Below are 14963 nucleotides of genomic sequence, written 5' to 3' on the forward strand. Positions count from 1 at the left end.
GCCAGCACCACTTGTTATATATGCTTTCTTTTTAACATTTTATAATTTTTGCTTCTTTTTCAAAAATCAGGTGTTCGTAGGTGTGTGGATTAATATCCGGGTCTTTGATTTAGCTCCATTGGTCCTCTTGTCTGTTTTTATGCCAATACCACACTGCTTTTAGTACTGTAGCTCTGTAGTAGAGTTTGAAGTCAGGGATTGTGATGCTTACAGAAGTTCTTTTATTGTCCAGGATTGTTTTGGCTATCCTGGGTTTTTTGCTTTCCCATATGAAGTTGAGTACCGTTCTTTTCGAGGTCTGTGAAGAATTTTGCTGGGCATTGCACTGAATCTGTAGATTGCTTTTGGTAAGATGGTTAGCAGTGATTCTAATCAGAAAGAAGGGTCCAACCTCTGATTTATAGAATTTACGTGTTTTTTAAAAGACTCGTTTACTTATTTGTGTCTGTGTATATGTTCACTTGGCATGCGTGTGCGAACGTACACTATGGTCACACATGCTGACGCCAGAGGCTGAAGTCAGGTGTCCTCCTCAATCATTCGCAACCTCATTTCTGTAAGAAGAGGTTTCTCACTCAATCAAATCAAATCCCCGAATCCCAGCAATCCTATCCCTTCTCCTCCTCAGAGCCGGGGTTAAAGGCACACGTGGGTGCCTGGTTTGTTCCATGGGTGCTGAGAGCCAAACTCTCGTTCCCCATGATATGCAGGGCTCACTCTAACCACTCACCATTTCTCCAGCCCTGCATTTCTGGGTGTCTGGAGAGTGGTTCTTAGTGGTTAAGAGCATAAATGAGTTTTTAAAAGAACTAAGTTCAAAATAATTTTTATTGATGTCTTTTTCTTTTTTTTAAAGACATCTCACTATATGGACTAAGCTGGCTTTGAACCCCCGGAGATTCACGTGCTTCTGCGTCCCATGTGCTGGGAGTATCCCCTTTGGAGCCAGGCTCTGTGGAGGATGCTGGTGCTGATTTACATGCTACCACACTCCAGCTGTGTACTTCCAGCAGGAACGGGAAGTCTGGAAGGATGAAAGGCTCAGGGTCATCATTACACAGATGCTGATGCTGGGCTTTCCCACCAGTTCGGACTCTTGTGGTGTGAGTAGGAAGGGCCCCCATGCTCTCAGGCTTAGCCCACAGGGAGTGGCACTATAGAAGGTGTGGCCTTATTGGAAGAAGTGCATCACTGTGGAGGTGGGCTTTGAGATCTTTTTTTTAATTAAATTAATTAATTTATTTTACATCTTGACCACAGTTCCCCTCCCTTCCCTCTGCCCCTGACCCAATCCACTCCTCCTTCGTTTCTGTTCAGAAAGAGGCAGGTTTCCCATGGATATCAACAAAGCATGGCATATTAAGTTGCAGTAAGGCTAAGCACCTGTCCATGCATTAAGACTGGGCAAGGCAACACAGTATGAGGAATAGGGTCCCAAAAGCCAGCCAGGGCTCTGAGGTCTTATATGCTCAAGCTATGCCCAGTGCGACACACAGTCTCCTTTTGCTGCCTGCAGATCAAGATGTAGAACTCCCAGCTCCTTCTCCAGCACCACGTCTGCCTGCATGCTGCCGTGTTTCCTGCTGTGATGATAATGGACTAAACCTCTGAACTGTAAGCCAGCCCCAAGATAATCTCTTCAAAGCAACAGAAATCCTAAGGCATCCTGTTGTTGAGGTGAGATGGTGAGTTCATTATCAACTTGGCAGCATCTAGCAGCATGTGGGAGAAAGGGCATTCCTTTCAGGGATTATCTTAACTGGGTTAATTGAGGCAGGAAGACACAGCCTGAAAATGGGTAGAGCCATTCCCATGGGGTCCTGGATTGACTAGAAAGAGAGCGTGAGCTCAGCACACACGTTCACTATTCTGTTTTCTGATGTGGAGGCAATGTGCCCGGCTGCTTCAGGCTCTTCCCACCTTGGTGGACTCTACCTTGAACTAGAAGCCAAATAAACCTTGTCTCCCGTAAGTCGCTTCTGTTAGGGTGTTTTTTTTTTTTTTTTTTTTATCACAGCAACAGGACAAGAAGCAAACACACAAACAGACAGCACTGGGGTGCTGACCCAGGATGGTGTGGTTATAACCCTGTGGTGGGAAATCTAAGAAAACTTTTTGGTATTCGGTTTTGCATAATCCCCTTTCCTTGTGTGATGGGGTGGATGACTTCCTTGTAATTGGTACACTGCTCCAAAAGCGATAGGACATTCCTTCCACCGTTTGGTTACCTAACACGGGAGCTTCCCATCCTGATAGCACGCTCTCCTGCCAGCCGTCTGAGCTCACGCACTTGGCTACAGGAAGCAGCTCTTCTGGAAAGCCCCACCTGGCGAGGAACTGAGGGTGGCTTCCAGCCAACAGCCAAGTAGGAACCATGGCTCTAAATCCAAACCTCAAAGAGCTAAGTTCTGCCAACATCCTCCAGAGTAGGTCTCCCCGAGATGAGCCTTCAGTGAGAGCCCGGGCCTGGCTGATGCCTGGACTGGAGTCCTCTAACAGAAGGAGGCGGAATGCCAAGATTGTTGCCTCACAGGTCTCTGGGATGATATCTGGATGGGGTTTAAGCTGCTAGATTGAAGACCATTTGTTATGTGGTACTAGATAGCGACAAATGTATACATGAGATGAAAACCAACCCCAAACTTCTTTAGAACGCTCACTGTGCTTCCAGAGGGCAGCCAGCATTTACAGCCTCCCCACAACTCCTGGTTTACGAAGCCTGAATCGCTTTCTGTATCCTTAAGGACAACCAGCAAGTATACGCCTACATGAGAGCAGAACAATGGTGATTCCTGGCTGAATTAATTGTTGAGAACTGTGATAAATTCCCACCTTGGGCATATTTTCTTTAAACAAGCAGATGTGGACTGAGGGTGTAGCTCAGTTGATAGCATAGATGAGCTGGATTTGGTCCCCAGCAGCACTTAAACTGGGCACATACCTAGAACCCAAGCCCTTGGGAGGTGTAGGCAGGAGGATAGGAAGCTCGAAGTCGTCACGGTTATATCGTGAGTTTAAGACCGGCCTGGGTTACATCCCTCCCCCCTTATTTTGAAAGATAAACTAGCAACTTATATTGGTTAGTATCTGGTATATCTGTGAACAGCAATGCATTTACCGTCTTTCCCTTACAAACCAACTTCCTGTCGCATCTGCATCCTGTGGCTAGGTCTGGCTTCTGTTTGCTAGTCTCCTCAGGGGCAGCGAGAGCCCATGCCAGCCTTCCCTGTCTTTACCAACTACTTGCCAATTCTCAGTTCCCAGACCCAGCTGGCCAGAGAGTTCTCTTTCTGTGAGGACAAGGAAGTTGTGGAGACTGCCAAGCCAGAAAACCTCCACCTTCGGACTTGACTAGTTGTATGTCAACTTGACACAAGCTAGCCCTTTCACAGGGGTCACAGGGGTCACCTAAGACCATTGGAAACCACAGGTATGTACGTTTTGATTCACAACAGTAGCAAGATTACAGTTATGGAGCGGCAATAAAAATAATTTCATGGTTGGGGGGGTCATTACACCATGAGGAACTGTATTAAAGGGTCTCAGCATTAGGAAGGTTGAGAACCAATGAGCTAGAGTCATTGGAAGGGAGGAAACCTCAGTTGAGAGAAAAAAAAAACCTGCCTCCCTAAAATCCTGCCGTAGGGCATTTTCTTAATTAGTGTCGGACGATGGGGAAGGGCCCAGCCCACTGTGGGTGGTGTCAGTCCTGGGCTAGTGGTCCAGGAAAGTACTGCATGGCCTCTGCAGCAGCTCCTGCCCCCAGGCTCCTGCACTGCTTGAGTCCCTGTCCTGACTTCCTTCAACGAGGAACAGTGATTTGAAGTATAAACTAAATAAACCCTTTCCTCCCCAAGTTGCTTGGGTCATAGTGTTTTATCACAGCAATAGAAACCCTAACTAGGAAAATCTTTCCCTCCTACAGGGAATAATTTGCCATGCAAATGCTTCCTAAGATATAGATATAATACAGGCAAAAGAACTCCTGACCCCCCCCTCCACCCCTTGCTGCCCCTCCAAAAAGAAAAAAGGGTAAAGGTCAAAAGAACTCAGTGTATTTTGGCAGTTCAAATACATTCAGCATGACTCAGCACTGTATGCCTGGGTCTCTGTCCAAGAGAAGGGGAAATATGTATCCGCGGGAGGACCTGTGCGCATGACAGCATCGCTGCTAAGAGCCCCAGCACCTTGTCCGTCACAGATGAGAGAGCAGATGTGGTAGATCAATACAGCCGAGCACTAGCTGCCAGTAAAAGAACCCAGCTGATAAACATAACACAGAGCATCTCAGCAGCACGGTCCTGGGCAAAAGGAGTCAAAGCAAATCCATACTGAAGAAGCACGCTGACGAGACACAGGATGGCCAAATTCTCAGTAACAGATCTCAAGCCCTTGGGTGTGTGGGTGTGTGCGCGTGTGTGCACGCGCGAGCTAGCTTCGTCGAAGCAGTGTCTACACGCCACGAGAGAACAACTTGAAGGGAGGAATTATTTACTGCCTCCAAGGTTTCCTAAGGTTCGGTGTTTCACAGCAGGAAAGGCACGGTGGAGCAACTCACATCCCAGCAGACAGGAAGCAGAGGAAGAGCTCCGGAGCTAGGCAAGACCGGCCCCGAAGAATACTGACTTCTGGGAGCTCCTTCCGCTGCCAGGCTCTTCCAGTCCCACCGCCCCCTGACAGCCCATTCAGATTTCGAGTCCATCGGTGAATTATCCACTCCTTACATCAGAAACCTCACGACCCACCACCCCCGGAAACTCCCTTACAGCCACGTTTAGGAGCGTGCCTTCCCCATTTCCTAGGTTCTCCTCAATCTGTTTAAGTCGACAGCAAGATTAACCCTCACAGCGCTCACCTAAAACCTACTTCTTTCACTCTGGGCCCTGGCTGTTAGGCACCAGGGGTTGGAGGGCCTCCCTCTGGCTGGCTCCCGGGGACTGCAGCGGGAAAGCACAGATACTCATCTCAGCCCACACTCCTGGACTCCAGGAACAGCGGTTTGTCAGGCAAGCAGTTTCATTCCTTCAAAGCTTCGTCTGTAGGCGCTCTCTCCACTTCGTGGGCTTTCAACACCGAGCGAGCGGCAAAGGATTCTGACGGTGACTTTTCACCTTCCCAGGGCCCAGAGTCATGAAGTTGATCTCCTTCCCTTTGTGGCTTTACCTGGACCAGCCCTGACCAGTAGGAGTATTCGTTTGAGTATTGCCCAATGGTGACTGTGGCTACTGGAAACTTCCGGAAGCAGGCAAGCATAGCTTTGCAGGCTGGGACTCCGCTCAATTTGGGCTATGCATACTTCCATCTAATAATACGCTTGACAACCCAGGCCCTTTACCTACATATCCTGTGTACACACACGCCTCTGAACAATGCACCTGGCAATGTTAGCAACCTAAGTCCTTCTCCACCGGCATCAAGCTATATCACATGCCACCACAAACAATGGACTAAGTTTCTCCTCCCCTCAATGAACATCAAACACAAACAGGTTCTATTCAAACGTATTTTCAATACCTCCTGTAAGAGGGTAGGAGAGCCAGTCTCTCCAGAACTAGTTTGTGTGAATGAGCATAGGTCAAACCGTGTCCTTTGCATGAATTGTTAGGAAGGAAAACTACTTACTGTCTTATACCTGTGCTTAATTGGGAATGCATATGATTACAGTTAGATACATTATAGAAAATATGCACAGGGAACAAAGGTTTACATTGTGTTATTCATAACAGCCCCAAGTGCCATCCATTAATGTCAATCAAGACTGTCAGTTAAAACAGCCACCCATGCTATGCCCCTTAGCAGCCAAACTCTTCTTTCTCTATTTGATTTATTAATATATTTTATGTGCATGTGTGTATGTGTGCCTGAAGAGGTGAGAAGAGGGTATTGGATCCCCTAAACCAGGAGTTTCGGATGGCTGGAGGCTACGATATGACTACCGGGAACCAAAATTGGTACTCTTCAAGAGTTCAGTATGTGCTTTGACCTACTGAGCTATTTTTCAGGCCCCTCTTCTTTCTCTTGAATCCCACCAAAGGCAGTCTCAAACTGTAACCGGGGCCCTTGAGTAACCTCACTCATGTGGCCTGCTGTTTTCTTTCTAATTGGCTTTCAAATAAAGTTTCCTTACTACTTTGTAGGTCAGCATAACCCTTTATTTTAATTCCTCAAATAAGAGGCCAATAACCCGAAAACACCTAGACTGGACATTGATAATCAGTTAACAATGCAACCGAGGGAATGGAATTTTACTTACTTGTAAATTTATTATTCTATTTTGAGACAGGATCTCATGTATTGTAGGCTAGCCTTGACTATGCCACTAAGGATGGCCTAGAACTTTTGCTCCTCCCAAGTGCAAGGATCACAAGCAAATGCTACCTTTATGCAGTGCTGGGGTCAAACCCAGGCTTCATGCTAGAATTCTAGGCAAGCTCTCTACCAACTGAGCTACCTCCCTGGCCCTAATTTCATTAAGTAACTACACATGACTAGTGTATGTCCCCGCTGGGCAGCACACACATGCAGTTCTGAGACCCAGAATCTGAAATACCAAACAGTCTTTCTGGACTCACCTCTAGATGCACTAGATCTCCCTGAGCATAGGTTTTTTTGTTTTTGTTTTGAAATGCAGTTTTATGTAGCCGATCGTCCTGTCTCTACTTTCAACAGCTGGAGTTACAGGCGTGCACCACCGTGCCCAGCTGTGTTGCTAACCCTGGGACTCTTCATCTTACCTAGCTTTCCATCTCTCTCTTCTTTCTGTTGTTTGATCCCAATTTGCCTTGAGTTGCAGAACACCGTTCAGGCATTAGACCAAAGTGTCTCACGCATGAGTTGGCCACAAAAATCAATTTATTGGCAGCATTTTAGAAGGGATCAAGTACCACACTGAAAACAGTGTTTACTGTAAACTTGCTGTGATTTGTGTACGTGCATCTGGGGAGTATATATATATATATATATATATATATATATATATATATATATATTACATGCCGTACTATAAAAAGTATGTCTCACTATGGGCCAAAATGCAAACACAAAAATGCTGAGTGTACCATTCAATCCAGAGAGTCAGTCACCCTGGCCAAACCTGGGCAGAGCGAATGGACAGGTCTTCACAGAACAGTACGAATCTCTGGATATCTCACTTAAACAGGAAACCAGGTGTGAGGCACGTCTGGACTGGTAATGGAGAGCTCAGCTGGGGTGCCAAAGACCCACAAGCACCGTGCGGAAAAACTTCAAAAACGTTTTTTCTGTATACACCTGGCGCTGTCTGTCCTTCTGATCTATTGTCAAGGGTGGTATACGCATTTCCCCGTTCTCTATAAGAATATGAAATCGTGAACTTTTGCTCCTTGCTGCTGCTTCAGAAGGATTTCCTTTTATTTAAGTTCAAAACTTCTTTACTAAGTCTGTGGGAACTTCAAAGACTCCCGAACAGGATAAGGCATGGTATGTATATCTGCTAGGGATTTATTAGCCCTGGTGTTTATTGTCTCAGAGCTGGTTAACAAAGATGTCTCCCTTTAGATCTTGGCACCCCCTATGAGGATGGAAGCTGAGGAAGGGCTGGGATGGGGGACTGGCGGGGCTGGTGTTGGTGATAATAGCAGGCATGCGCGTGTTCTCAAGCTTGAGGCCAGCCTGAGCTATGTGAGTTCCAAGACAGCCAGGGCCAGCGTGTGAAATCTTGTCTAAAAACAAAAACAAAACAACAAAAATGGGAGACTCCCTAAGCCCAGGAAATACTTCCAGGTGGTTTGGGCCTGTTTCCTGTCAAGATACTGGAATCAAATCAAATCTGAGCAGATAGAAGCAAATGTTCCATCACTCAAGTGCTTCATCCAACGGCCCAGTTGGAAGGAACAGGCACCGACCTAGCTGAATGGCAGTTCCTCTTTTGCTCACAGCAAACATCTGTGAGACAGTGGCATTAGACCAGCCACGTAATACCATTATCATACACTCTGCCTTGGGGAATGAGCAAGATAAATGGCCAGGAACCACGGGGCACAAGACCCATTGTTCTCCTAAGCCCCCATCCCTGGTGAGGAGGGTCAAACTCAGGGCCTTCAGCCTGCCAGACAAGCCCTCTCCCACAGAACTATAACCCTCTCTTGGTTAAGATTTCACTAGTAGCCCAGGCTGGTCTCAACGCTGGAGATGCTCTGGCCTCTGCCTCCTGAGTGTCCTCCATGGGCCTCTGTCTCCATGAGAGCCCTCTCATCCCTAACGTTCGGCTCAGTTTCCTAGACTGGAAGCAGGATTGTACCTCCTGTCCTGCCCTGATCAAGTGGAGCTAGTTGGGAGAAGTCTTAGAAAATACTATTCCACCCTCACAGGCCAGAGAAAGTGCTTCCACGCCTTCTCTGTGCGGGGCGTGGTCCTTGTCACTGAGAAGTTACACCTACACTGACCCTTAGTGACCCTTAAGCCATGGCACTGGGTCACCATCCCCTTAGAAAGCAGGAGCTGAAGGGCTTGGGTCTAAAACCACAGCAGTAAAGCACTAGAAGTCCTTTCTCTGATGGCAATGATGTGTATTTCATGCCTCGAGGCCCCAATTTCTGGTCAGTTCCTTTTGCAGAGATGAAAGAACATTCTGAAGGTTCGCTGTGAATTACCAAGAGATGCACAGATGAACATCCTGGGCCACAGATCATTAAAAAAAAAAGAATTCTGGGACCCCCCCACAATTGCCTTTCCTCCCTGATACAAGCCAAAGGGGCTCTGGATTTCAGCAGGTCTCAACCTCTAACCCAGAAGTAACTGTAGTTACCCCTCAACCCTTAAAACTCTCAGACTATCGAGCTGCCTGGCGGGGACCAAAGGCTCCAATCCCTTTGACATCCCCGTAGGCTACCTCCACTTGCTCTGTTTGCAAGAATTTTTTGGTCCTTCTCATCAGATTTTTTTCTCTCAACACCATGTCTCAAGCTTTTAAATTTTGTTTTAGATGAACAATCACTTTCTTAAGTGACAGACAGTTGTCACATTTTCCAGATGAAGACATGGAAACAGGGGAAAGGCAAGTCGCTGGCCCAGAGTTTTCTGGTTCTCACCACCTCAGCAGTGACTCAAGACAAAACATACCACTAAAACTCAAAAATCTGGAAGGGGAGCCAGCTGGACTCCTCACTCAAATGGACCCGGTTGGATAAGTAAACGCCTGCAGGCTGCTGTTTCCCCATCTGTGAACTTTGGATTAGTGTAGAAACGCAGAGGTGAAGCTCTGGAAACGACACCACATCATCTCGGGATGAAACAAAACAAAAAAAACCCAGCAAAGCTAAGTGAAGACTTGACTCTTAACCTTCTGGATCTCACACCTTCCTACAAAGAAACAATGTTAGACACCTGTCCTGACGGAGTCACCAACCTGTCCCAAGCCGAAGGGAGAGTTATGTATCTGGGCAACGGGCCCCACATAACTAGCTCCAGGTTTATTATTATTGGACACATCCACAATTCTGCAGAAAATTGCCAACTTCCTTCACAGACCAAGGGCAGAGAAGCCTCAGACTGAAATGGCTCCACAGGCAAATGTCACTCAATGTGCCAGACGCTTTGAGGTACTGTCGGGGAGAAAAAATGAAGACTTTCGAGTCATGATGGGTACAATTAAAAAAAAAATTAGTGAGAGCAGCCCATGTCTAAAGAGTAGACCTAACGGAAGACTGGTTCCAGCCAAAAGCTGTGGCCTCCAGTCTTTAAAGGTGTGACTAGCATGCAGCCCGGGGGGGGGGGCAATTTTGATATTTTACGTTAAAGGACAGCAGTAGCTGAATTAACTCTAGGTGATGTGAGTGTACGTGGCGGAGAGCATTACCTGAGTAAGTCGAGGAAAGAGTCCACCGTCTCTTTGGAGACCGGAGGAGACCCCGAGTCATCCAGTCCCAGGCTGCTGGACTGTAGGGTCTGCGCGCCCGCCCCTGGCTTGATGATGAACGCCAAGGCGACCGCGAGTGCAGAGGCGCTCAGCGTGGTGAGGCCGAAGTAAGCCACCGCGATGCCGCCCAGACGTCCAAGGGAGCTGGCATCCAGGGAGGCGGCGCCCGACACCAGACTGCAAACCACCAGCGGCAGGATGATCATGCGCAGCATGCGGAGTAGCATCTCGCCAGGGAAGGCCAGGTAGGTGATCTGAGTGGGGGTGAGCTGCAGCCCGCGCAGCGCCGCGCCCATGCCAGCGCCCACCAACACCCCCGACACAGTGAGCAGCACCAGCGCCTGGCGCCGAAAAAAGCCAGCGCACCGTCGCGTTTTGCCAGTCGCCGGCTCGGGCGTGCGGGGCCCGGCTGCAGGCTCTGCCTGGGTGCTGTCGAGGTAGCCGTTGGTCTCGCTGCTCTTCTCCATGTCGCTGCCCGCCGCTCCAAGCTGCAGCACGCAAGAAACTTGGACTCGGAGAAAAGATCGGCTTCCAATGAATGGATCAGGCAGAGACAGGGGCCTGCGCCAGCTGCGGCTCCGTAACTCTGTGAGTCCCTACAGGAACAATTTCTAGAAAGGTGAGGAGAGAGGTGGGCTGTGGGCTGAAACCGAGGCAGAGCCCACCGCGCCGCGCCCAGCCTTCTTTCAGACCTGCTGCTGGCTGGAGATGATGCAACGCTGGAGGCGCGCCGGAGGCTGCAGCCTAGGAAGGAGCTCCGGCCCCGCCCATATCGCCCCGCCCCCGAAATTACGACCAATCAGAGCCCTGAGACTCGGGGCCCCCGACTTTCCCAGACCCCGCCCTCCTAGAGGCACCGCCAGGGGAGTGAGACAGGCAGGCGGGGCTCTCCCGAGGCCGCGGGGCGTGCGGCTGTCGGCCAATCCTGTCGCTCGGTCGCTTCCCGTCCTGGATAACGGAAGCGGCTCCCAGTGTAGGCGGAGGTGCGGCTCAAGAGACACCCTCCAGGGCTTCTCCACGCTGCCTACCTTCCGGGCCTCGCGGTGTGCATGGAACGCCGCGGTGTTTTCACCCCGGTCGGTGGACGAGAGTGCCCGCCCTCCGCTTTGTGCCAGGGACCATCCACTCTCCCTCCTGCGTGAAATCCTTCCTTCCAAGGGTCCTGTGTGCTTCCGTGAGGTGAAACTTGCTTCGGTGCAGACACAAAGGAGTGGGTGGATGAGAAAGTCTCATCGCGTGCACGCACAGGACTCTAGCAGAACTTTTAACTCCTAGGTGGCCGGGGACTCCCGGTGGGTTCCAGCGTCAAGGTTGCGCCATCGCACGCACCAGCTCACTCCGGGAGGTTCCTAGGGTCTCTGGGCAACAGCCTGGTGTAAGATGCAAAACTCAGAGAAACAGCTCTGACGCCACCACTTTCGGTTGCGTCTCTGCCACATAACCTCAGCAGAAACACAGGTCACCGAATTTTAACTATCTCCTCCCAGATGTGCTGGCATGACAACAGCACAACCAGGTGTTTGGCCAGTCTGAAAAACGGTTTCATGTAGTTACAGTCAATGGATTTTTTTTTCGAGACAGGGTTTTTCTGTAGCTTATGAGGCTGTCCTGGAACTAGCTCTTGTAGACCAGGCTGGCCTCTGACTCACAGAGATCTGCCTGCCTCTGCCTCCCCAGTGCTGGGATTAAAGGCATGCGCCACCATAGCCTGGCAGGATATTTTTTAAGAATAAATTTATTTGCTATTTTTTATTTACTATCTTGACCACAGCAGATAGAAGGGGAACTGCTGCAGTCATTTAATGTATAACTTATTTATTTAATTTAATGTATAGCTTATCCTACCCCCGCCCAGATGCCTGAGAAAGTCTTAGGTGTAGCTAACTTAAAGATGAAAACAGTGTGCAGAAAAGTAATCCTTAAAGCATGTCATAACGGATACCTGTGTGCAAATCAAGATGACCTCGTGAGGAACTTTAAGACGTTGTCCAATTTTTGAGGAAGCGAAAAGCTCCCTACTTGAAGGCCTTTAGCTGTCAGGTAGAGCTTGTTGAAGCAGAGGCTGATTGGAGGGAGGATAGTGTGCACAATAGATGAGGACCTGTACAGGTTTTTATCTCGTTCCCCAGAACATGATTTATCTCTCAGTGTGCAAGGTTGAGTAATTTCTACAGGCCCATACTCTTTACTTCCACGTATCTCTTCCTCCCTTTGTAACTGTTATGCAAAGACTGAAGTCACGCTCTGTAAGTGGGTTTCCAGCTGTCCGATTTACACCTCCACCCAGACATCCTGCAGCGTCTCAACTCGGCACACTCAGAACTGAGTTATGATCGCCTCCCTCCAGCCTGCTCACCCGTTTCTGTTACCACCGTCATCATGATCTGCCTCTGTGAACACAAATTGCAGTCTTCTCTCACTGGTCAGCTGTCAAGACCCAAGGACACTCCTTTTGTAACGTTTACCGGGTCCTTTCTCTCTTCCACTCCCGATGATTCCTTATTAATTTTTTGGCAGATTATTTCCATGTAACCCAAGCAGCCCTTGAACTCAGCCTCCCTGCCTCTGCTTTCCAAAAACATGCACCTTGTTTATTTCCATTCTTCTAAATCTAGGCATTAAACAATGACTATTTTATGTGTTTATTTTCTGGTGTGTATGTGTGTCCCTTTGTGGAGGCCAGAGGAGGGTGCCAGGTTTCTCGTTCTATTATTCTTTACCTTATTCCTTTAAAACAGGGCCTCTCACTGAACCTAGAGCCAGGCTGGAGATCAATAAGTCACAGGAATCCTCCTGTCTCTGCACCACAGCCTTGGGGTTACAGGAGTGCATGGCCACATCCAGTTCTTTGAGCAGGTGCTGGGATCTGAACTCCTACTCACAGAGCTGTTTCTCCAACCCCCTTAGCAAGGCTTTTGAAATTTTGAGATTTTGTTGTCGTTGTTGTTGTTTTGGGTTGTCTTGAACTCTCTAGGTAGCTAAAGATGACCTTGAATTCCTAATCCTCCTGACTCCAGCACACAAATGCTGGAGTCATAGGTGTGTGCCACCTGACTTGGCTGCACCCAGGGCTTTGTGTATGCTCCACTATTCCTTTAGGGCAGGGTCTCTTCCTGAACCCAGGGCCAGTGATCGCTTGACTAGGCTAGAAGTCATCAAGCTCCCAATTACCCTCCTGCCTCTGCCACCCTTAGAACCGAAATTCTAGGAGAGCGCAGGACTCCGATTTGTTCAGCATGGGGCTAGGATCTGACCTCTAGTCCCACAGATGGTGCAGTAAGTGCTTTTAACTGCTGAGCCATCTCTCCAGCTTCTTTCCTTTTAAGAGAAAGTCTTGCTGTGTGGCCTAGACTAACCTTGAAGCTCAGACTGGACTCTTGAGCCTGCAGAATCCTGTGTGTTGGAATTAGAGGCATGAGCAACTATACTCAATTATTTCCTCTCTTGTCTGGTCACCCGAATTGTTCTAAGCAGGCTGTGCCATCAGTGATTATGATTTCTCACTGTGTTTTACATTTGCTCCAGGGTAATGTTCCTTGAGGCAAGGTGGCAGTGAAGACATGAATTCTTATTTTATCTTAAAAAAAAAAAGCCAGGCATGGGGGCACATCCTTGTAATCCTAGTCTTTAGGAGGCAGAGCTCCATCTATTTAGGTTATATAGTAAGAGGTTTTTTTTTTAAACAAAAACAAAACCGACAAAAACAAAACCCACATTATTTCATTTATAGTCATTAACGAGAACTTAGCCAATGACCACACCCAGCTGCAAGAGATAGAATCTTTATTTGGCACAGTGAAATATTGGGGCTGATGTCACTACGGAAGCATGGAAAAGGCTTTGGGGCTGTAGCTCACTTGGCAGAGTGCTGGCTTAGCATGCACAAGGCCCTGGGTTCAGTCCCTGATTTGGTTGGTGATTGACTGTAATCCCAGAAGTTCAGAGATGGGGGAATGGGAGTGTGGAGGCGAGAATATCAGGGTTATCCTCAGCTGCACAGGCAGTTTGAGGTGAGGCCAGCCTTGTGTATATGAGACCATGCCAAAAATCAATCAATCAATCAATCAATCAATCAAAAAGCACCTGAGAATAATGGTAGATCGATGCTCCTTGTTGAAAAACTTCCATCGACGTCCACGGAATTAACGCATTTTTCATCCTGACGTTTCTGGCCTGTCAACATCAGGCTTCATCTGGCCCTCTTGCCTTGTGCCTCTGGACATGTGGTGTGGGCCCTGCATCATAAAAGTCACTGTTTTTAGAAGCCTGGTAGCTCTTGTATCTCTTTGAAGAAGTCTATTAGAAAGTTTCTTTGGACAGTGTTCAATGGCAGTACTCGGAAAACTGGATATCCGTATGCAGTGACTAGAATTAGACCCGCCCCACACGCTGGAGAAATCTATCAAAATGAACTAAGGTTGTTGTTGTTTTTTTTTTTTTTTTTTTTTTTTTTTGGTTTTTCGAGACAGGGTTTCTCTGTGGCTTTGGAGCCTGTCCTGGAACTAGCTCTGTAGAACAGGCTGGCCTCGAACTCACAGAGATCCGCCTGCCTCTGCCTCCCGAGTGCTGGGATTAAAGGCGTGCGCCACCATCGCCCGGCTGAACTAAGGTTTTAAATGTAAAATCTGAAATTGTAAAACTGCCAGAAGAGAGTTGGAAAGATCATTGATATATTTCTGGGAAATGTCTTTTTTTTTTTAAAATATGCTCTCCAAATCATAGGCAAAACAATAACAAAACTTGACCATTAAAATTACTTCAAGCAAAAAAAACTACACTGCAAAGGAGACTACCAACAAAGCTAAGAAGCCACCTCTGAAATTGGAGGATGTGCTCTGTCTAGCTTTCTGTCTACTCGACAGAGTCCTTTGGGAATAAGAAGGAACTTCAACTGAGTGAATGCGCCACTTTCCTGACCGGTGGGCAAGCCTGTGCTTTATTTCCTTGATTAACGGTTGGTGTGAGATGGCCCAGGCCATACCACTCTGGACAGGTGATCCTGGGGTGTATAAGAAAGAAGGCTGAGTAAGCCGTGAGGAGCCAGCCCCCAAACGGCACTTGGTCAGCT

The 14963-nt window shown here is 48.1% G+C and overlaps 1 protein-coding gene across 1 annotated transcript in view; it reads right to left on the reverse strand.

Moving 5' to 3' along the window:
- Slc1a4 (solute carrier family 1 member 4) overlaps positions 1-12472 on the reverse strand; it is a 30399-nt gene extending 17927 nt beyond the window's left edge. Inside the window, exon 1 of the mRNA XM_075944427.1 lies at positions 9836-12472. Within this exon, the coding sequence (XP_075800542.1) occupies positions 9836-10362 (527 nt within the window). The 5' untranslated portion in view covers positions 10363-12472. The remainder of the gene's footprint in view (positions 1-9835) is intronic.
- Between the last annotated feature and the right edge of the window lie 2491 nt (positions 12473-14963).

Source organism: Microtus pennsylvanicus, chromosome 12, assembly GCF_037038515.1.
Source record: "Microtus pennsylvanicus isolate mMicPen1 chromosome 12, mMicPen1.hap1, whole genome shotgun sequence".
NCBI classification, from domain to species: domain Eukaryota; kingdom Metazoa; phylum Chordata; class Mammalia; order Rodentia; family Cricetidae; genus Microtus; species Microtus pennsylvanicus.